This window comes from Camelus bactrianus, chromosome 16, assembly GCF_048773025.1.
Source record: "Camelus bactrianus isolate YW-2024 breed Bactrian camel chromosome 16, ASM4877302v1, whole genome shotgun sequence".
In the NCBI taxonomy this organism is placed as follows: Eukaryota; Metazoa; Chordata; class Mammalia; order Artiodactyla; family Camelidae; genus Camelus; species Camelus bactrianus.
The window spans coordinates 46,680,173-46,702,860 of NC_133554.1; the positions used below are offsets into that span (position 1 = coordinate 46,680,173).

General features: G+C 42.6%; 1 protein-coding gene across 4 annotated transcripts in view; it reads left to right on the forward strand.

Annotated features, from left to right (window-relative positions):
• Positions 1 to 2,913: 2,913 nt before the first annotated feature.
• MAP3K3 (mitogen-activated protein kinase kinase kinase 3) overlaps positions 2,914 to 22,688 on the forward strand; it is a 58,425-nt gene continuing 38,650 nt past the window's right edge. Inside the window, exons 1-4 of one of the 4 annotated variants that reach the window (XM_074343462.1) lie at positions 2,914 to 3,269; positions 10,782 to 10,903; positions 12,553 to 12,645; positions 21,682 to 21,722. In XM_074343462.1, coding sequence (XP_074199563.1) covers positions 3,266 to 3,269; positions 10,782 to 10,903; positions 12,553 to 12,645; positions 21,682 to 21,722 — 260 coding nt within the window. In that variant the 5' untranslated portion in view covers positions 2,914 to 3,265. The remainder of the gene's footprint in view (positions 3,270 to 10,781; positions 10,904 to 12,552; positions 12,646 to 21,681; positions 21,723 to 22,688) is intronic. The other 3 variants (XM_074343461.1, XM_074343464.1, XM_074343463.1) reach the window with 3 other exon arrangements.

Consider the following 22,688-nt stretch of genomic DNA (forward strand, 5'->3'; position numbering starts at 1 on the left):
GCAAGTGCAAAGGTCCTGAGGTGAAAGGTCCTGAGCTTGGTAGGTTCAAAGTATGCTAAGAAGGCCAGTGTGGCTGGAGGATAGTGATTGAGGGAGTAGGAGAGATGAAGTAGGAAAGGTTGGCTGGGGCTAGCTCCTGTTGGGCCTGGAAGGCCATAACAGAGAGTTTGGGATTTATTCTGAGTGTGATGGGATGCCATTGGAGGGTTGACATCAGAGGAGTGACATGATCTGAATTACATTTTATAAGGATCGCTCTGGCTGCTGTGTGGAGAATCATTTGTTGCATGGCCCCAGAAGAAACAAGGAGACAAGTTAGGAGGCTAGGGCCGTCATCCAGTAAAGAGGGTGGCAGGTTGCACAAGGTTGGAAGTGGTGAGTAGTTGGATTCAGACACATTTTGAAACAAGAGCCAAAAAGCCTTGATGCTTGGATATAGGAATGTTAGTGAAAGAGTAAAATCAAGGAATACTTCTCCCAGGTTTGTATTTTAACAACTGGGAAAATAGAGGAGCAAAGTTTTTTGGGGGTAGGGGAAAAGAATCAAGAGTTCAGTATAAAATACGTTAAATTGGAGTTGTGTTTTAGACATTCCAGGAGAAGCTGCTGAATAAACCTTTGAATACAGACAATGGAGTGGGTACTAGATTTCCGCTAGCATAAATGGGTCTTTTTAAAAATATCTCACAGCTCAGTAAAATTAAGGGTCAGATCTCAGCCTCAGGTTGGCAGATTGTGACCTCTAGTAGTGGCTTATTACACACAGTCTCAATAGGGTGATATCCCCAACAGGGCAAAAAATGATTCTAAAAAGGTGAAAAAATTTTTTAATGGAATGTGGCCTTCAAAGCTCAACGCTATTTGACAAAATCTTCCTTAGTATTTAATTTCTCTCATTAGGGAGAATTTTTTAAAATTGATGTATAGTGGATTTGTAATGTTGTGTTAGTTTCGGGTATACAGCAAAGTGATTCAATTATACACACAGACAAAAAAAGAAAATTCAATTATACACGTATATATCTATTTTTCAGATTCTTTTCCATGTAATTACAAGATATTGAATATAGTTCCATGTGCCATATAGTAGGTCCTTGTTGTATAGCTAATTTATATATGGTAGTGTGTATCTGTTAATCCCAATCATTAGGGAGAATTTAAGTAATTAAAAATTTTCTCCTTGATGGGTGATAATGAAAAAAACAGTTGAGAAACTTTGACCTAGTGCAAGAACATGGCCTTTGGGTGTCAGACACACCTGATATGGATCCCAGGTCTACCACTTGGACATGGTACTTCTCTGAGCCTCACTTTCATCATTTAAATGACAGTAATATTACTTACCTCAGAGTTATTGAAAAGATTAAATGAGATGATGTGCCTAATATATAGTAAATGATTGATACATATTAATTCTTTCTCCACTTTACCTCCCCTTCCCAGAAAAGAGAGATTATTATAGTTAAGGAACTGCAGTAAACTGAGTAGGGATCTCAACAAGTGGGAAAATGACTGACTTAAAAGCTTGTTGGGGAAAAAAAAAACCTAACAGGACATGGGGCCTGATTAAATATTGGGGGGTGGGGGGTGTGTAAAGAAAGAAGGAAGTCTAAATAATGCTTAAGAAATTTGACACCCAAGGAAAAGCCACTGCTAAAGATTTTTAGTTGACATCAGAGGAAGATGTTTCTGGCATCTGATTTATATTACACTGGAGCCAGAGGAATGGAGCCTGTATTAATTTTGCTGGACTTGGAATCTGAAGATCTGGGTGTATAAAATGTTGAAAAACGGAGGTTGGGAAAATTAATTATAGTCACTGCATTTTGAAATATGCAGCCAGTACAATTGTTTTCGAACAATATTTGGAGACTTGGGAAACACATAATAAAATGTAAGCACACGACAAAAGAATGTGAAGCTATACTTGCATATTTAGGTAGGAAAGAGATAAAATTATCTCTGGGTTGAATTTTTATTTTTTCAGTTTTAACACAAAGAGCTTGTACTGCTTTTATTATAACTAGGAAAAAATTTTTCTTTCCGAAATAATCTCTCTGGCTTTGCCACTTAATGGTTTCGGCCCTGGCCAGCGGATTCCAAGGACCCACCTTTCGGCACTACCCCAGCCCCTTGGAAGGTGTGGCCCTGGAGGTGTGAGACCCAGGAGAAGGCGGGCAATGGTAAGCCGATCCTGCCTCCCGGCAAGCGCAGCGTCTGAACAGGAGGACTTGCCAGGGGATCCGGCGGCAGAGGTGGCCACACGCCGGGAAGCGCTCAGAGCCAGAACCCTCCCCGCTTATTACGCTCCCGATGTGGGCACAGGGAGGGGTAGGACGTCAGCCTCAGGGACCGCCGAGGGGCTGGAGGCCAGGGGCCCTTGCAGCCGTCTTCCCAAACTCCAGCCTCAAAGTAGCCGGCGGGGAACCACGCCAGCCCGCGCGCCCGCGGAGCCTTTGGTGACTGATGGGAGGTGGGAATATGGGCGGAGCCTCAAATGCGAGCTGTGATTGGAGCCACCAACACCTCCTGGGGAGAGAGGGCGGGCAAGCCTGCGAGGGATGCGCAGAGGAGGGTGCTCAGAGCCCTCTAAGTGATTGGCTAGCAGCGGAAGGAACCGGCCGCTGTTTCTATGATTGGCAGGCGGTAGACAGCCCTCGGAAACCTCCTTGGCTTCGCCCATTGGCATCCTGCGAGAGTAGGCGGGATTGGTTCATCGTGTGGTGCTGATGATTAGCTGGCGGCTGAGAGTTGGGGTGTTGGGGAGAGAACGGGGGGAGATGGGGCGGTGGGGGCAATGACTTCCTCCTTGTTATTGGCCGATGAAGTGAGTGGAGGTGGTACCAACGTCCAGCGACTGCCTGGGATTGGCGGGCGCTGGGGTGAGTGACAGGCAAGGGGGCGAGCTGCGCGACCAGCGGTTTGTTTTTCGGAGCGTTCCTGAGGTGGAGAACGGTGGCCGGACGGAGCGACTGCGGGACTGGGGGACTGGCGGGCGGGCGGGCCGAGCGGGGCCGCCGAGGCCGGGCTGGGCCGAGCCCAGGAGCGCCAGGGATGTAGCGGGTCACCCTGCCCATGCCACAGTGCCCGGCCGCGGGCGGAGCCGGAGCCGGAGCCTGGGGAGGCGGCGGGGGCCCAGAGCGCAGCCCGCGCCCCCCGCGCGGAGCCAGGCCCGCTGCCGTCCCCGCCGCCCGGGCCCCCGGCATGCAGCCCCGGCTGCGGAGGTGACACTCGGGCCCGAGACGCCGCCGCCGCCATCGCCACCATGGGTGAGTGTCGCCACCGCCCCGGCCTGTGCCCGCGCTGCTTCGCGTCGCCCCGCCCCGGGCTGAGGGGAGGAGGACCCTGGGCCGCCGCCTGACAGGCATGGACAGCCCGCCCGGCCCGGGCTGCGGACTGCCGGCGCTCTCCCGCCCTGCTAGCGGCTCAGTGGCTCCGCGGCCCGGGCGGGGGTTCTGGCACCCCTGGCCCGCCGGGGCGGTCCCGGCCGGCTGAGCCCACTCAGCAGCCTTCTTTTCGGCTGGGCCGCGCGGCGGGCGCATCCCAAGGAAGCAGAGGCAGGAGCGAGGGCCCACGCTCCGCGGGGCAGATCGCTCCGGCCCAAAAGAGCCGGGCCGCGAGCCCGAGGGCGGGGGGAGCGAGAGCTCAGTGTGGGGCCCGGGCTGGAGGCTGGTGCAGGCCCAGCTGCTGTTGTGTCTTTTCCTTGATTTGCTTTTTTTTTTCCCTGCCTGTGTCATTTCCTTCCCTTTGCTCACACAGGCCGGCCTGTGAGAGTTCCCGGGGCTTGCTCTCAGCCCCGAGCGTGCCCCAGCGCAGGGGGGAGGGCGTGCGGGGAGATAGGCTGGGAGGTGATTAAAACGGCAATCACTGTTATCAACAGCGCGGTTGAGAAATGCGAACTGCACGCAGATTGCTGGAGGTTAGAAATTGGTCGCGGGCTGCCAATTATAATACACATTATACTTTTTGAAAAACCTGTTGCAATGTTCTACATCCATTATTTTTATCGTTGTCCCTGAAATTATGTAACTTTTAAAAGAGAGAAACGTTCACTACACAAAAGAGTCTCTGAAATTATTTTTTTATCGATATTTGCAGTTTCTGTTGTGAAGATGTAATCTACGAAGAGCTTTTAATGTCTTCCACATGCAGCATTTGAACTGAATTGTATTTCATGTCCTTTTTGGTAATTTAGCAAATGACTATTGGACTAGGTTAAGTACCAAATAACATTTTAGATGTACTTTGCTTCTCTGGTTGAATCAGTTATTTTGATACTGTTGTCGCAGTGTTAAGTTTTGCAGAGTATTTGGTATTGTCCTAACTAATCAAGTGCTAAACTCTAGTAAAAGGATCATTTGCAAAGCCTTTGAATGCATCTGTGAAGAGGGAACATTAATGTTTGCTTTGCCCTGTAGCAAGGTCAAGTCGGTTTTTGTAGGAGGTTAAGTGTTTGCTGTGTCACATCGCGCAGATATTCTTTTGCAGTCCATCTTTTAACTCTGGCTTTGAATGAACTGCCTTGTTCTTTTCCACGCTGCCCCTCATACAGTAAGAGTTGGGTTTGTTCATTTGTTGAGTTTACTGTTTCCTTCTTATGCTTTGCTTCAGAAGTGCTTGCTTTTGGGGGGAAGTGTGTGACAGTAAGCAGAAAAGGAACCCAGTGAGGCCTAGTATTGCAATACATAATTCAACAAATACTAAATGAACATTTACTATACCCCCCAGGTTTCAAACATTTATCTTATGTTCAGGAATTTGATTACTTACTATTTCAATTGATTTGTGAACCTGTATTTGCTATAATCTCGCTAATAAGTCTTTCCTCTCTGTCCAGTGAGGGCAGTCTTAAGCCCCAAAGGGGAGTGTGAAGCACTTGAGGGTGTGCACTGCCATTCTCCACTTTTCTTGACTGCTAAATCAGTCAGAGTGTCCAGATGTGTTGGCTACATTTCATGTCTAACAACAAAATAGATGTCAGCCTGTTTTCACATTTCAAAACATTTTCTAAAGATTTGTATGTGATTATGTGGAGAGATAGGAAAGAAACTGTATAGGTAGGGTCCAGAGCCCCAAAGGTAAAAGGACCAAGAACTCGGTGTCTTCTCGTTTGTCCCAATGTCAGTTTACATGAAGAAAGTGAGACAGTGAAGGGAGAATTAATTTGCCTGGTTTTTGCAGTTTACTAGACAAGCTGGTTTAAGAACCACTGCCTGGCTTTCTTCAGCACTTTCCCCTCATACCTCGCTTTCTTTTTCGTAGATGACCTTGACATGCAATTAGAACTAATACTGAATTCTCTTGGAACCTAGATCTTTAGTTTGCTTTGCGTAGGGCTCAACGAAGATGTATGTACACATACAAACACACAGAGTCTCACTTAAGTACTAGTTTCCATTTTGGTGATACACATGATGAAAATTCAAATTCCCGGGTTAGTTTGCTTTAGTTGCTGTAGTTTTAAATAAATTCAAGGGGTAATAGGAGAGAAACACAGACTTATTAATATTTTTATTATACTTGTTAAACTCCAACCCAGTAAGGAAAGGACTAAAACTAATTTGAGTCCCTGCCCTACAGGTTCCTTGGTTAACAGTCAAATTTTCCTGAGCTGTTCTAAGCCCCAGACTCAAGCTTGTTTGACAACTTGGGTTGGTAGTGAAAACAGGTCAGATTTTATATTGGCTGTTGGCCCTAGTAAATTTCTAGTGGAAATTGCACTTATTCCTGTAAATAATAGGAAATATTCTTTTTGGGGGGTTTGGTGCTATGTGGTTAAAAAAAAGTAGGAATTGGCTGGTCACTTTTTCTTGATCACACCAAAATTCTCTCCTAGTTTTAGTAATTACAGTGGCAAAGGCTGTTAATAACACCTAAGATTAATTTGCTAGTGTTTATTTGGATTCTTTATAAGTGCAATCTAAAATTTAGTGGGAAGTATTACTGAAAAATATGCAACAACTTGGAAATGTTACAGGAAATGATCCTGAGCTGAGTTTAGGATTTAGGATAGTGTTGTTCTGGTTTGCTAACTTGGTTTGAAGTCAGAATCATTGTGATTTACAGATACCGTGTGTTTGTAGGGTCCAGGGCTTTTGGGAACTCCCAGTTAAACTAGTCTCAATTTACTTTGGCTAGAATCTGGCCACCTGTGTAGACTCTAAATAGTTAGCAGTTGTTTTGATTGAAATTGGGATCACAGTTTATTAAATCAACATGGCTATGTCATGATATTTTATGAAATGATGGTTGGATGTTAAAAATGAATTGTAGATACTCATAAAAAGTAAGTGTTGGTTCATTGAGCATTACGTAGGGGACTACATACAGGACAAGAAGCAGTTTTCTTGATTCTGACTATGTAAGCTATTTATTTTTTTGCCCATTTACTGGGCATTTCTTATGTGTCAGATACGGTGTTTGCTCTGTACCTGTATTTATCCCATCTTTAAGAAGTTATAGTTAGGTAAGGTGAACCAGAGCATATAAACAAGTAAATGCAATGAGGTGTTATAGGTACTTTGTCAAAACTGTAAAGTTTACAGGAGGGAGAGACTAATTCTGTTGTTTTGGGATTGACATACTTTATCCTGTGGTCCCAGACCTTTAAGGTTAATTTCATTAAACATTAAAATAAAATATGATGGTGATGTACTGATTCTTATGAGGAAGCAGTAGCTTAGTTTGTAATATGTATTTTTAAATTTTAAGTCATCAGTTAATACTGAAGGGCTGTTATATCCCAGAAACAGAAAAATAAACACCAGAATTTGACTTTGAGATCTAGTAAAGGTTCAACCATGTCCTTGAAGAAAAATATGTTTCTTGTGAATTGAGTATCAGACCTTTTTGCTTATACTTACTATGAAATGATGTTTTCCCAGGTATGGATAGGGTGGAGGCAGTGGGAGTATGAGAAATGTCATGAAGAGTAAGATAGTAAAATCTGACTCACAAACACTCTAAAGCACAGGACCTCCTGGGTGAGCACCGTTATCGGGCAAGTTGGCAGAGCTGGGGAGAACACGGGGGAGATGAAGAAATAACATTTTTTATCAAGTGAAGACAAAGATGAAATTTGGGGTTTGTGGATATGGAAAAGAGAGAGTGTCTGGCATCATGCAGAACAACAATGTTTATCAAAGGACATGTTTCTGGAAACTTTTCTGGTTTTTAGCCAAGGAAATTCATAAGTGGGAGTGTCTTAAGACGCTGCTTTTAGATAGAAGTAATAGCTCCGTCTGGAAGAGTGACTTCCTGCTGGAGCTTGTGAGAGAGGCGTGTGTTGCCTGACAGCCCCCATGCTATAGGTCAGGGTATCCGGAGAAGAAAAAGTACATGCCACTGGATAATTACAGATAACTGACTGCTTAAGCGCTTCTACTTTTCAAGCCTGAACTGTAAACTTTATTTCGTAGATCCCTTCTTTTCTTTTTCCTATGACTTCTCTTTCCCTCTAGATTCTTAATTTCCTCTATGCCTCTTCTTGGTAGCTTTTAGATATGTCAGACCACCCCCATCCTTAGAGAAATCTTTTCAAGGCTATAGCATACTATTACTTCTGCATCAGCTTGTTCACCTGTTAAGTTCGTAAGTGAATTGATTTCCACTACTTCGAATTTTCTTTTAATCTCCAGCTTCTTGATTCCCTGTAAAATTTTGTTTCTACCTCTACTATCCTATTGGATCTGCCTGGCCTACCCCTGCCTTGGCTTTTCTTTGGTCTTAGCTTTTTTTTTTCCCCAATCCTCTTAAAGGCTTCTCTGCCAACATACCTTCTTCCTACTCTACTCGATAGGATTACTACTCACTGAGGATCAGTCCCTGACCCTCTTTTCTTTTCCTCTACCGCTCACTTCCTTTCATGTCCCTTCTCCTTGGTTCATTTGTAAAGCTCTCCTGCATAGCTGGATCAGCTTGCTTTTCTGAAAGAATCTTTATTCTGTAAAATCATCTACATAACCTCTTGCTACTCACTGTAAAAAAATTGTTTTAACATATGTGTGTATATGTATTCTGGCTTGTATATTGTCTAATTTAGTCTCTTTATTTGTATAACCTTGTATTTATGTGTTATCTTTTTACCCCTAGAGTTTGAATACCTTAAAGTACCTTAAACTGTCTAGTGTATAATACATGATAGTTATTTAGTAAATGGTTGTTAATGATTAATAAAAATTCAGAAATAAAATTAAGTATTAAGGTACATTAAATGGCCTCCGGTCTTTCCCCATTAACCTTTTTTTCCACTGATGATGATAACAGCCAGCATTTTTTTAGCTTTACTACGTTATTAGGTACCATGTGGAATAATTTGTAAGCTTTTTTCCCCGCTTAACTCTCACAGCAGCTCTGTGAAATAATGCTTTTATTACCTCCATTTTACAGATGAGGAAATTGAGGTTTAGAGAGAAAAAGTGATTTTATTTAAGGCCTCCTTAAATCCAGGTCTTTCTGACTCCAAAGTCCATATAACTAACTACTGCACTCTATGAAAGCCGACATTTGTTTTTAACAGGTTTGTTTGCTTTTATTTCTTAAGGAATGCATACAGTAACGCTGATAATTCAGTTAAAAATCTCAATCCAGGAAGAAATGCCTAAAAGAGCCACTTGATTTACTTCCTGTCTTTATCCATGTCCTCAGTTTGAAGTATCAGTTTAAGAACCTGTCTAGAAATGTACTCACGTTTTACACAAAGTTAGATTCTGTACCCCTGTTTCACTTGAGTCAGTTGTCCTGGATTTCAGGAGATAACGCTAAGCCATTCCTCTGGTATGTTCTCAGCACTTGAACTACCAAACAAGTTTATCCATTAAGTAATGCCAGGAATTGGTTAGCTTCCTGGAAACAGAATTTGTCAACCTGATAAACCAGCTCTTGTAATAGCATCATCTCATACAAAATTAGAAGCGATTTCTCTAGTCATACTTGTCATGGATTTGATTTGAAAAGCATGTGTGTGTGTCTGTGTGTATGTATGCAGAGCCATCTTGATTCCGTATCTGAGCTAAGACAACTGAATTCTCAATTCCAAGGGTAGTTATAGTAAAAACTCCACGAATTCTGCTGTTAGGACTATCACTGGATGCTCCTCAGAGAACATCCACCTAGTTGTAATCATACTTATAGTGACTCCAACAATTTACTGTTACAGTTGGCCCAATAATTTTATACATATAATATTTAGTGACATATAAGCCAATTTAATATATAAGCTTACACACACACACACACACACACACACACACACACACACACAGCCAATTGTCCTAGCTTAGCTGTTATGCTCTAGTTTTTAAATCTTGGTGGGAGGTAAAAAACAAAACAAAACAAAACAAAACAAAGCAAGTTCCCTTTCTTTAAGGAGCCTATAGGTAAATTTCTAGAAAATATAAAATAATTGATGGGATATATGTGTTTTAATTTTGGTAAATGTCTTTCTATAGGTACCTATTTCCTCCTCATTCCTTATCCCATTTACCGCATTCTTTTGGTGCTACAGTGATACCACTCTCATACTTTTGTATTTATTTTGAAGTAAAATCAATTGGGAAGCTACTCTACTTGTGTTTCCTGCAAGTCTTGAATCTAATTTTGTTTTTCTGAGCAGGCAAAAATCTCTTCATGGGCACCCTTCTTCCTTTCCTGCCCCTCCTCAGAGGGCATGTGGGGCACCTGAGCAAATTTGGTCTAGGAGGAAAGAGGCAAATAATACCATTTTATTTCCTATACTTCATGCTGCTCTTTCCTTTTCACGAGGTGTTAGAATATTTCCAAGAGACAATGATAAAAGGGCAGAAGATAGGCACACTCTTTGGGTGGAATCTTCTATACATCTTTTAAGGTGTGCCCCAAGTCCCTAAGTGACTCACTTGTCACTAAAGCAAGTGTAACGACTCATTCTTCATGTCCCTTTGCAGAGCAAGTGATTTATTTTCAATTCCCCAATGCTATTTGAGCACACAAGGATCTCTTGATGGACCTGGGAGAATTTTGCAAAACATGGAATTGGGCTGGTATAGTTTCTGGGTTATGGCCAGTTGTCTTCAATGCATGAGAACTCTAGTGCTTATGCTATTTCAAGAAAGGGGGATTAAAAGTAATGCCAGTCAGGCAGAGACAATGCATTGCTTCGCCAGTTAGGGAAGAAAAACAATAGAACTGCCTTTTGACTTCCCTGTGGGAAGCAGAAAGCCTGTAAACTTGTTAATTGGGAGACAGGCATTTAAAGGCTAGGCTTGTAAAACAACTTCTTTTCAAAGCAGGGACCTGCGGTCCTTGTTTGTTACCTTTTAAATATGCTCTTCTACATATGATGCATTAAGAATAAGTCTGTGACTAACTCTGTTCCCTAATCAGCTCTCCATGAATTCATCTTTTCACTCAGTACTCTGTTACACTGTGTTGTGGTGTTCTTCACTTCACTCCAACTTTTCGTCTATTTTTCCTGGTTGAGTTTCTCTGGCACTGGAAGAATTGCTCTGTTTAGCACCTCCCTTTCCCCTGGTGAATTGGTAGATATTGCTGCCAGAAATGATCGGAGAGCTGTTAAGAATTCATTAAAAAAAAAAAAAAAGAAGAATCCATTAAAATTCAAATCACCATAGTCTGACCTCAGTTATCTACTTTTCAAACATATCAAATGCATGTGATTATAGTTGACAGGGTCTGTCATTTCACCCTGGCAGAACTCCCTGAGTATTAGTCATATAAGTTGTTGAAGAACTTTTCTAGTCTGTGTTAAAGTGTCTTAGCCCATGTGCTCTCTTTCTTTGCAGATGAACAGGAGGCATTGAACTCAATCATGAAGGATCTGGTGGCCCTCCAGATGAGCCGACGTCCCCGGGTGCCCGGATATGAGACCATGAAGAACAAAGACTCGGGTCACCCAAATAGGCAGGTGTGTGCAGCCATGGCTGACTTAACTAAATTTGTTGGGGAGCAGTTTTCAGGTGGGAAGTATGTGAGAAGCTGGTGATACTCTAATACCAGGCTTGAATGCCATTGGCCCCTTCCTTTCACAGTCTGTTAAATGGTAAGTGATGTATACCAACCAGGTGTAGGTCATGATCTGGAGTCCCAGTGCCTCATGCATCTGACTGTGTGCATAGTGTTTCAGCTGTGGAGAATAAGCGTAATTTCTTCACTAATTATGGGGACATTATTCATATAATTTTTCCTTTACTAATTATTTGGCAAATATTTTATCCAGATTCACGATCCCTAACTTAGAAAGTATTTAGCTATCTTACAGTATATACTTAGGAAAATTAATTGATTTTAGTATTAATTATGTAAAACATAATTTGGAAGAAAAATTTATTTAATGAAACATATATTCTAAAGGTAACAATGCGTGATTTTGTTATTGTTTATTTTGTGATTGTAGTTGTTACTCCTCATTAACTCAGGTAGTTGAGAGTGCCTGTTTTATTGAGAGTTGTGCTCTTTAAGAAAACAGTTTCTATTTTGTTAACATTTAAACTTGTACACTGGTGAGAACCTTCTTCTCCCCTCCAGTGTCATTTACCTCCCTCTTCCTGGGTCCTTTGGCCGGCAGAGAGGAGTGAATGATGGTGAGCTTTACTTCCCAGTGGGTATCAAATGTTTGTGTGTGGTGTATTTGATGAAAATTTGCCCGTGAAATCCTCCCTTGTGGTCCTCCCCATTACCAGCTAAGCTTCTCTCCATTATCAGCTAAGCGTCTGTCTCCTCATTTGCACCTTGTCTACCAATTCTTCAGAAGGACTCTTAGTTTCTAGAGAAAGTATAAGGGCCTAGAACTTTTTCTGTCTGAAGTCTGCTAGATATAGCCCCTAGAGTATTTCCTGCCTTCAGGAAAACTAGAGACCCTGAGTTCTTTTGTTTCTGTTATAACAGACAGAATGGTTTAGAAAGCTGCTTTCATTTTGTGTGGTTACCATACAGAATTGGGGGAACAACAGAATAAGGCCCATTCTTACACTGTTCTTATACATTATTCTGATTGTGTGGGTTCTCCTTTGCTGTAACTCATTTCTATTCAAAGCTGCTTTTGGAAGGAGCTTTACCAGAAGTGAATCCCCTCCCCCACGTTTGAGCCTAATGACCTCACTTTCCTTCCTGTCTTCCTATGTGGAGTGTGCTTGCTAGCGCTGCTTCAGTCAGCTGATCTTTTTCCAAATGGGACTATTAGCGTAGGTATCAGTTAGGAGGTGAAAAGGGGAAACTTTCTTGAGCTGAAAGGCCCAAAAAGACCAGGTAGAGAAGGGAGGGCGGTGGAGTGGTCTCTGATTATTCCCTGAAAGGGGATTACCTTTTAGGAATCCTAATTCGAGCAGAAAAGCTATTATAAGAAAAGTCCTAATCTTTTACTGTGACTGCTGCTGTGTTGTTGGAGTGAAGGCAGTGTTTATGGAGGTAGAAGGCTGTGAAAAGGATTGACTAGTGTTAGCAAGTAATCTTAAGAGGTACTAACTATTTGGACCCATAGTTGACTTGACTATCATCATTTTTTTTCTGTTGCATGAAGAATACAAATTATTAACCTCAGTTTTTTTGTTTTTAAAGAAAAAACACAACAGCAGCAGCTCAACCCTTCTGAACAGCCCCACAGTAACAACAAGCTCATGTGCAGGGGCCAGTGAGAAAAAGAAATTTTTGGTAAGGAACGAAATTACTCGTTAAAACTAAAATGTGCTTTTAAATCTGATACTAGTGCTGGAAGAGTGTGGAATTCATTTCCTGGACAAATTGTTTTAGTGGATTTATAGGGAGCACTGGTTACTCATTACCTATGTTCTGTCACTGTTTTTCACAGCAGTATTACTTATAAGTGGCCCTCTGTCAGTGCTGTCCAGTAAACTTCTGTGATGACAGAAATGGTCTAAACTTGTGCTGTCCAGTGCAGTAGCCACTAGCCACATGTGGCTATTGAGCAACTGAGGAACTGAATTTAAATTTTTATTTAGTTTTAATTAATTTAAACTTAAATAGTCACATGTGGCTAGCAGCTATTATCTTGGACAGCACAACTTTATTATATATTATATAAGGGACTATTGGTTTGTTGGGCAAGAAATTACGTACATGCTTGGAGATGTGTAATGATTCATTGGTACATTCACTCCTCCATACAGGTCATGAATTTCTACGTATTGTGATAAGCTTATCAATGGGAATTCTATAGATTCTGTTCCAGGAACATAGGAGTCTGGGGGGGAAGATGAAGCTGTGGAACTAGCATGGCTGTTTAGAAATTGAAGCTCAAAGTTTTATGCTAATATTGGGTAAAAGGGCAATGAAAACGTCCAAATAGCTTCTCCCCTTAGTAAAGCCAAGGCTGTAGAAGTGTCTCTCCTGGGAAGTATAGCAGATGTTCAGCTGCTGACCAGGAGTAGTATTCTTCAGCAAAATCCTGAAAGCAGGAGAGAGAAAGTCTCGGTGAACGCATTTCCAAGGAAGGATGGGGTGAGCTATGTGGGTAGTGGGAACATTTGTGGGGAGAGGTGTTTACAGCTTAATGTAATAAAAAGAGCCCAGCCTAAGAGTCTCAAGATGTTAATAATCTGTTAACATAGGACTTTATAGTTTACAGAGTGAATTCACGTTTTTTCATTCTTGTTTTTGTTGCTTGGGCCTGGGATAGGATTGAATAGTTTTCTCCATTACCAGTTCTTCTGCCAGAAGGTCATGCTTAGGAGAGAGGAATGAAAGATCAACACCTAATTTAAATGGCTAAGAGATGCCAAATTTGTCTGAGAAATGTCAAATTGGGCTAAAGATTGAAATTGCAGAGACCCAGTTGAAAATAACCAAGTATTTTGGCCAGCAGGAAAGGTGATTTGTTCAGGGAGAAGATGGCGCTGGCAGAGGCAAGCAGCACTCCAGTGTAAGGTGGCGGAGCTGGGATTGGCATAGCTTCATGGGGCTCAAGCTTGGCGCAGCAAGGAATGCCAGAGGAGCTGGCCGTTCATTGACAGAATTGTTGTGAGCTGAGGCCTGGAAAACCTAATTTAATATCTCTGCTTGGCAAGACTCCAGACATTCTCTTCCCTGAGTAAACAGGCTAGGTAATTAATTGAAAAAGAGAATGTATTTGAGAAGAGCTAAGCATTCTGAGCAGCTGTGGAAGTACATGGGCACGAGGTGCTCGGTTATCCAGTGATGTGCTGGGAGGTAGGATCTGTGTTCTCTGTGCTCTCCCACCTGGACATTAGGTCCCTGGAAGCCTATAACCTGGTTAGAGCTGGCTGCACATTTTTAGCTGTATGGCACATCCTAGGTGTAGCTGGGGCCTGTGGGTGGTTTTATAGGCCAGTGTGCAACATCTCTTTAGCAGTCATCAACTCCACAGTGCTTGATGGTGGACAGTTTAGTATAGTGAGAAGAGCACCAGGGTGGCAGTCATTGAATTGTTCATAATCCATTAATGTGGGATTTTACAATTTACAGAGTGCTTTCAACAACAGTTAACAATAGTAACAACAACTTTAAGCATGTGTGTAATATTTTAAAGTTTACAAAAACACTTATGCAAAGGTATTGAGTAAAGCCAGGAAGCAAACCCGGCTCTTCTGACTCCTGGTCACGGTAATTTTAACATGTATAAGTCTGATAATCTTTCTAAACCTCAGTTTTTCCATCTGAAAATATAGACATAGTGCCTCCCTCTGAAAGTTACTGTAAGACTGTAGACAGAATATACAGCATTTTATACATTGTAAAATAATGTACAGATGTAAAGTAGTAGTGATTACATCACTTCTGTTATGTTCTGGCATTGTGGGTATGAGCTCTTGTGAACACTTCTAACCAGAACCATGCAGATTGTCATGGAACTGAAAGGGTTAAAAGTTTTCTACCTTTATTGGATTGTCATTACTGTCTGTCAGATGGACCTTTGTAGACTTCTGAAGCTAGCCAAATATATGAAAGTCCCAGTGGAGGAAGAAATAGAATCCTTATTTCCACGGATTCCTGCTTCCCTTGAATCTTATCAGAATGGTAGGTAGAGGCTTGAACAGAGCCCAGGGTCTGGGTCTGACCCTCCAGATGCTCACCAGTGGGTGCTTCACAGTGGAAAAGTTGCTTTCTTCATAGAAGGCATGAAGAGGGCAGGCTCTTGGCCATCAGTTCTAGAGGAGAATTCTATGAGCTGTTCCTCCAGCAGGGTCAGTATTGAGCAGACTATCTTTTGCTTTTACTGTGATAGACCTAACTCTTCAGGACTTCCCTTTCTGTTTCAAAGGATGTGATTAGATAGGCTGGCTAGTTTGAAAATAAAACATAATGCAATATACAAGCCTCATGTTCTGTTTGGTAAGGGGTTCCCTTTTTTTGTGGTAGTTTATTAAGTATCAACAAATAACTAATACACCATTCAATCATTGATTCATTCAAACACTCGCCAAGTCCCTACTGCATGCCAGGCACAATGCGAGGACTGGGGACATTGAAAGAACTAGGGCAGAGAAGAAGGTGGCTTTATAATCATCTCTTCCACTGATCTCTTAGGACTTTCCTGAGTCATACAAGTAAAATTATTCTTGTTCCCCCTCCTTTTTTTCTTCTCATTTATTTACTGTCTTTGGGAAAATAAGGACTCTAGAGCCAAAGATGTGGGAGCCATCAAAGGTCTGTAGCAAATATAGGGAGAGGGAGTACTACAGAATCAGAGACAGGGTACCAGAGGGGATGGTTAGCTGGGGCTTTGCCAGTCAGAGGTTCACAAACCTTTGTTGAATAAACACTTTGATTTGTTTGGACTCTTTGGAACCTTCTTGGGTTACATGTTCAGTTACTGAGTTCAAACTCTGAGAAGGTCATTTCTACTGAAGTTTGGCATTATCGTTGTTTAGTCTTGTTACTGCCTGCTGAGTCCCCAGATCTATAGCTCAGCCTGGAGCCTGCACTGTCCTTCTCCTGGGCGTGGCTCTCACTCTTCCTTTCACCAGCTTGGCTCTGGTGGGCAGGCATCTTGAACCTGCCTAGACCCGAATTTTGTACTAGAACTTCTTTCTCAGCAGCTGTGGCACCTCTCCATTCAGTTCAGCATATGCCTATGCTATACTCAGGCTTCTGAGACAAAATAAATATTAGTATTGCTCCCTGTACCCTAGGAGTCATGCAGTCTTTTTGGAAATGAGAAACATGTGAAAACAAGAAACTGAGGTAGGATGTGACTATGCCTAAATATACGGTACAGATACTGAGGCTACAGGAGGCCAGGAAAGTGAAAGAGGAGCGTGGGCCGAAGGAGTTGTGGAGTCCTGTCTGGAGGAGGTGGCAATGGCACTAGACTGTGAAGAATGTGTGAAAGGTTAGTTAGGTGGAAAGGAGGAAGTGTGGCACTCCAGGTCGGGAAACCTTGTTAAAGGCCTGGGGAAAGGAATGTATATGGCACATTTCAGGAAATAGGGTGTCCATTGATCTGGCTGGAGGGAGGGTTTCCGTGGAGAACAGATGGTGTGAGATGGTTAGGTAAATGGAGTGGACTTAAATTCCAGAGGGCTTTCAATGATAGTTGAGAATTTAGACTTTATTCCATAGGTCGTGGGTATCATTGATTACTTTTTGAACAAAGAAGGGATGTGGTGAAAGTGGTGGTTAAGATGATTTAGACTGTGGAGGAATGTAGAATGTGCGGCAAGAGGGGAGCCAGGAAGCACAGAAGCTGCTTCAGGAACTCAGGATTGAAGGGGAGAGGGCTCAGCGAGAGTAATGGCCAGGAGAGAATGGGAAGCAGAGTCTCACGCTGGGATCCCTTGAGAGGAGAATTGGAACTTGCTGTCTGGCTGTGAGGAAGGGAAAGGAAGGAAAGAATCAAGCAGAACTCAGAGGTTTGAGCCTGTAGCCAGTGTGAGAAATGGCAACACTGAGAAGGCAGACTAGTTTAGGTGGGTAGTTGATGCATACACACATGGTAGGGTTGAGCTTGTGGTTACAGTGAAGGACTCTCAGACTGTGTGTGTGGCTTTTGCAGGTGCACAGTCACATATCTGCAGTTCTGAAATCCAGAGAGTACTACAAGCTAAAAGGGTGGTTGCTGCTGGGTTTTGTTGGTTTGTTTAATTTGCAGCAGACTCATTTGGCAACAGAATTTGCCTAAACAGACTCAGGGTTGTTTATAATCTTTACTTATTCCACTTACTGTGAATAGTCACACTTTTCTCTATAAAAACTTGTGTTGGCTGTGTTAACAAATAAACCCTAAATCTTAGTGACTTTACACAACATGTTCAGCACAGAGAGGTGAGGACAGTGCTCCCACACTCCTGGGTTCCTGATTGGGGGTGGCTCCACTGACCTGGAGCACGTGGCTGCCAAGGAAGAGAGTACAGAAGTCAGTTCTGTTCCCAGCTCTTGGTCAGAACTAGTTACAAAGCCCCAGGCTAACTTCAGGAGAGGCTAAGCAATGCAGAGACGTGCCCGGAATACCCGCGAGCGCTCGGGCCTCTGCTGTGGGAGTGCTGCCCAGACACCCTCTCCCTGGGGGAGGCGTCACTTAATGTAGAGAACACATACCACTACCTCTCTAGACCCAGATGTGCGTTCTGAGACACTCGTGGCCCCAGAGGTTTTGGCTGAAGGGTAATGGACCTGTATTATCATTGATTGAGCACTTACTTTGTGTCAGGTACTCTTCTCATATCTTTACCCAGTCATTTCACTTAATTATTTTGATAACTCCATGAGATAGATACTATCACTATTTTCACTTTACAGATGAGGAAACTGACTCACAGAGATTAGTAACAAGTTCAAGGTTACAATAAGGAGGTTGTAGAGTTAGGATTTGAAGCTAGGTAGTTTGACTCTAGTGCTGTATTCCTAACAATGACTTATCTGCCTCAAATATGTGGCAGACAGATGAGGTTTTGCTAGAAAAATTGGGACTGGACATAGAGATTTGGGAATCTTCTGTTTAGAGGTTGCTTCATATTTTAAAAAAATTCCTTCTGAGGAGAGGATGTGAGAAGAGGGAGAGAAATCCAGGGGCCAAAAGTCCAAACATTGAGGAACAGTCACATGTTGGGGGAGGGGTGGGAGAAGGCATGAGGAAGAGGAATCGGCAAAGAAGCAGAAGTGGTTAGAGTGGTGGCAGCTCCCTGGGTTGGGGTGGAGTCACAGAGGCCAAGGGGAGGGAATCTCATGACAGAGGTTGTGGCCACCAGTGCGAAATGCCTCAGAGAGGCCAGGAGGATGGTTGGCAGGGAGGAATTGAATCCAGTTGTCTTTAGCTGAACTTTCTTGTCCATGGCTTCTTCTAGTCACTCTGACACGGTAAACTGAGATTTAGGAACTAGGCAGATTTGGGCACACCATGTGGTACTTGGAAGTCAGTCATGGGCCTGCACCTGAAAAGGCTGTTACCACGTCAGACAAGGGATTCAAAGTCTAGGCATCTTTGCTTTCACTGCTTACTAATCATAGGCTAGATTAGTCTTGAGTAAGAGTGATTTGTGGCTTGAGGCACAAGTTTGATTCCCTTTCTGACTAAATTCATGTAGAATAGTATTTACATTATGGCCCATTGTGAAATAGATTTACTTCCTTCAGTCCCACAAAGGGACAGAGGGGATTCCTTCATTGGTGCATCTGAATATAGTGTCCCAGTTTACGGAAGAGAGCTATGTGTTTTTTATTACTATTAGAAAATTAGATAAAAATCAGCAGAGGAATAAAAAATGTTTTCAATCAACACAGGGGGAAAAAACTAAGGAAATCTGCATGAACTATGGACTTTATTTACTATATCAGTATGGGTTAATTAACTGTGGTAAGAAATGTACCATACTAATGTGTGATAATAGGGGAAACTGGGGTTGGGGAGGGGGAAAAGGGTATATGGTCACTCTCTGCTCTATCTGCTCAATTTTTCTGTAAATCTAAAAATTTGGTCTAAAAATACAATCTATTAATAAAATAATAATGAGAGCTCCACCAAGTTTATGCCAGGCTGTGAGCAGGAGTAGGTGAAAGGATGTGGTAACCTACTTACAGGGACGGGCAGGACTGTAAACTGCGTGGAGCACTTGAAATGGTCCAGAGCTAGTTGTGGAACTGGATGGTGGGATGCTGGAGATGGCAAGTCACTTCGTGGTAGCGTGTCGCAGGCATCATGTTTTGGAAGGCCCTTGCCATGGGAAGGGCTTAGCATTTCAGGGGAAGGAGAAAAAAAAGACAGTGAAAAAACTGCTGTCACTCGTCCATGCCTTGAATCTATGTGATAATCTCCTCTGCAGCAGTGTCCATCTTTCTGCTCAGGTGCCTGTGCATATGCAGGTGCATACACACATGCACACACACACCCACACTCACTCTCTCACCAAGAATGTAGACCGGATGGGGCACAGTGCCTTTCCATTTCAACTCCTTCATCTTCATCCACTCACAACCTCAGCCAAAGCCTCCCCTACTGGTTCCCCAGGCCTCATTGCTTCCTGCATGACTGCTACCCTGATCTCCTGATTTTGACTCCATTATTACTTCATCTCCTCCATGATTTCTGAAAAGTAAGGTCTCAAAAGATTCTTTTATAGTTTCTTTCACTGCTCCCATTGAAGCCCTGCATCTGTGAGTAAAATAAACCTCCCTTGCCTGTGTGACACTTAAGTTGTAGCATATTTGGGCTTCCAGGGTTCGAATCTTGGTTCTTCTCTTAAAGCATTGTGATCTTGAGAGGACTGATATAACTTCATTGTAACTCAGTTTCTCCTGGAAAATAGGGTTAGTTTAATCAATATATGCAACATGTTTAGAACAAGATTTAGTATATAGTATATGCTCAATAATTGTTAGCGCTTGTCATATTATTGTTAATGGATAAAGTGGTCCATATATTACATCAAAGGATGAGAGCTGTATCAGGGCTGTTATTTTGAAGAACTGTCACATTGCAGCCTTGCTCCTCAGGGGAGCTTTGCTGTCCACTATTTGGTATGTGAACTTTTCAGGGATATGAAGTTCATTGAGCCTCTATTTCCTTGTCTTTAAAATAACGGGTTAGAGGATGTACTCATATTTTAATTTAGTGACCCTTTAGCTGTGTTCTCGGAACCCCTAGGAGGTTCTCGAGAACCTATCAGAGGGTCCATCAGGTCAAAACTATTTCGTAATAATGCCCTTTTCACCCTCATACTCTTAGGAACGTAGAGTTTTCCAGAAACTGCATGATGAGTATTATCACAACAGTTTGAAAACAGAAGCTGATATGAGAATCCAGCTGCCTCCTATTAAGCCATGCGTTAAAGAGATTTGCATTCTCTCACTTCACTTTTTAAAAAACATACAGTTTTTAAATTAAAATGTATTTATGTTAACATGTAATGACTTTTAATTATTTTTAAATGAATAAGATAAATTTGAATTTTCTCAACTTTAATTTCTGATATGGCAAATATCAGTAGATACAATCTACATAAACAAAAGCTCTTTGGGGTCCTCAATAATTTTTAGAGTGTAAATTAGAACCACTGGTCTAGTTCTTGACTGGAAGAGAAGTATAGCCCCCCAAATCTCTTGGGAAAAAGAAGTCCTTTGTGCACCCACCCTACCTGTCAGCTTTCCCTTTTCTGTTGTTTTCTCTGTCTGCTCTGTGTTCTTCATCTTCAAATACTCTGAAACCCTCTTCTTTCTTCCAAACCACACAATCTCTTAATTTGTCTATCTCAGTATAGTTTTCATTATACAGAATTATAATGATATTCATCACTGACTATGAACTCTTTCTTACCTTCATGTTTATTACTTGTTGGTTTCCTAACAATCTTAGCTTTCTTTTTCTCTATACCTGTTCTTTTCTTCTGTGAAATCTCTTCCCTTCTCCTGTCATCTTTAACGCCTCAGGATGTTTGTTTGCCCTTCACAGTATCTTTTCCTCCTTGATTTGTTACTTAACATTCTAACACTTCTACTTCCTCTTATTTCAGATACTTGCACCCAACTCTTTTCATATACCAACCTTTGCTTGTCACTGGGCTACAGAAGCAAGATGGACATGATTCCTGTCCTCCTGGAGCTTAGAGGGTACCCATGATGGACATTTAGGCTAAAGCTGGGGGCAATTATAAGGTATTTGTCCAGGGTCACACTTTACGCCCACTGAGGGTAGCCTTGAAGGATCATGGAAATTATCAGTAGCAGCAGCAACTTATCACTCGTCTACGATGTATTTGGTATTTTACTTACATTTTCTTTTTTAGTTCTCATAGCAACTGTGCAAATTGTGTTTAGGCCTACTCTAGATGGAAAAACTAAGACTCACAGAGGATAAGTTACTTGCTTGTGGTCATATAGCTAGGAAGTATCAGTATTAAGATTTCTTTTTCTGTTTAGTGACATCAGCCAAGAAGGAAAAGTATCCTGGCCAGGAGGCAGTGATATGGTGGGAGAGAAACTCCAGAGCCAGTTATGGGAACAGAGAGTGTGAACTTCCAAATGGCATATCAGAGCAGAGGACCTGAGCTGGGGCAGCCACCTGGGGATCTTGTCCCAAGAGCTTTATTGCCCCTGAGGTTAGAACTGGAAGGCTACAACTCATTGGAAGGAATGCCTGTCCGGTAGAGAAGCTCCAACAGGGGCCATCAGGGATGTTTGCCTGATGTTGCTAAAGGACTGCCTGAGGCTTAACCTGGGAAGGGCGGGAGTGACACAAGCCAGAGAACCCCCGTAACCTGTTTATCATTTCTTTGGCAGAGTGACGTCAGAATCAAGTTTGAGCACAACGGGGAGCGGCGGTAAGTCTGCCTTCTTATCAGTGGTTGTGTTCATGTGTGCTGCATTCCTCAGAAAGCGTTCAGCTTGTGGAAGCTGTTTCCCTGGAGTGATTCCCCATGGGGCCACTGGCTGGGTAATGGGGTTTATTGGGCATCAAGGGGAAAATTTCACTCTTGGCTTGGCCTATCAATTGAACTTTGTTTCTGGTCTTCGAATTGGAAGCCAACTGTTAAGGTTTTACTCTTTTGCTCTTATTCTGCTACTGTGAGATCTGCCATTTTACTCAGGGAGGAAGTCAGGACTCCAGCTCTACTGAGTCATGGCTTCCAGACACACTGACACTGTGCCACCGGTGGGCACCAGAGAGAGATGAGGGTTCTCCTGTGACGTGGTGCCATTCCCATTCCTGGGATTAGTGTCCCTGGTTTTGTCCCCATCAGGGGTCAGGCTGGTGAATTGAAAGTTTCCTTATAATGTGTCTAGATCATGGGAAACTGCAGCAATTCCCTCCACTGTGAAAGATTTCAGATCATTTGAAGACATAGAGAGAGGGCGTTTCTCAGTCAGTATATCTTACCTTGTCAGGGAAATGAAAGTAACGTTACAAAACTCTTCTTATCCTTTACTCCATTGTCAGTATTTAGTTTCTTGTAGAAAGTCAAGGCAGAAGTTCTCAGTGGAAAAAAATATGATTCCATTTAATTTCTCAAGTTATTTTAAGGAAGAACTTTAAGAAAGCATACAGAACTCCGGTCGTGGGATATATGAGACCCTGTGTATGCATGTGTGTGGCATGTATGCATGTAAGTATGCTTTTCGGTATCTGCTTCCCACTCTTTGCCTTTCTGTCCCATTGATAACCACCCCTCCCCCCTTCACACCCATGCCCCTAGCCCTTTTTCCTTGGCTTTGAGCATTTGGAGGGGCAAAGAGCATATCCATGAGGATAAGATCCTCCTACTTTACAAGTCCCACCAGAGGACCTT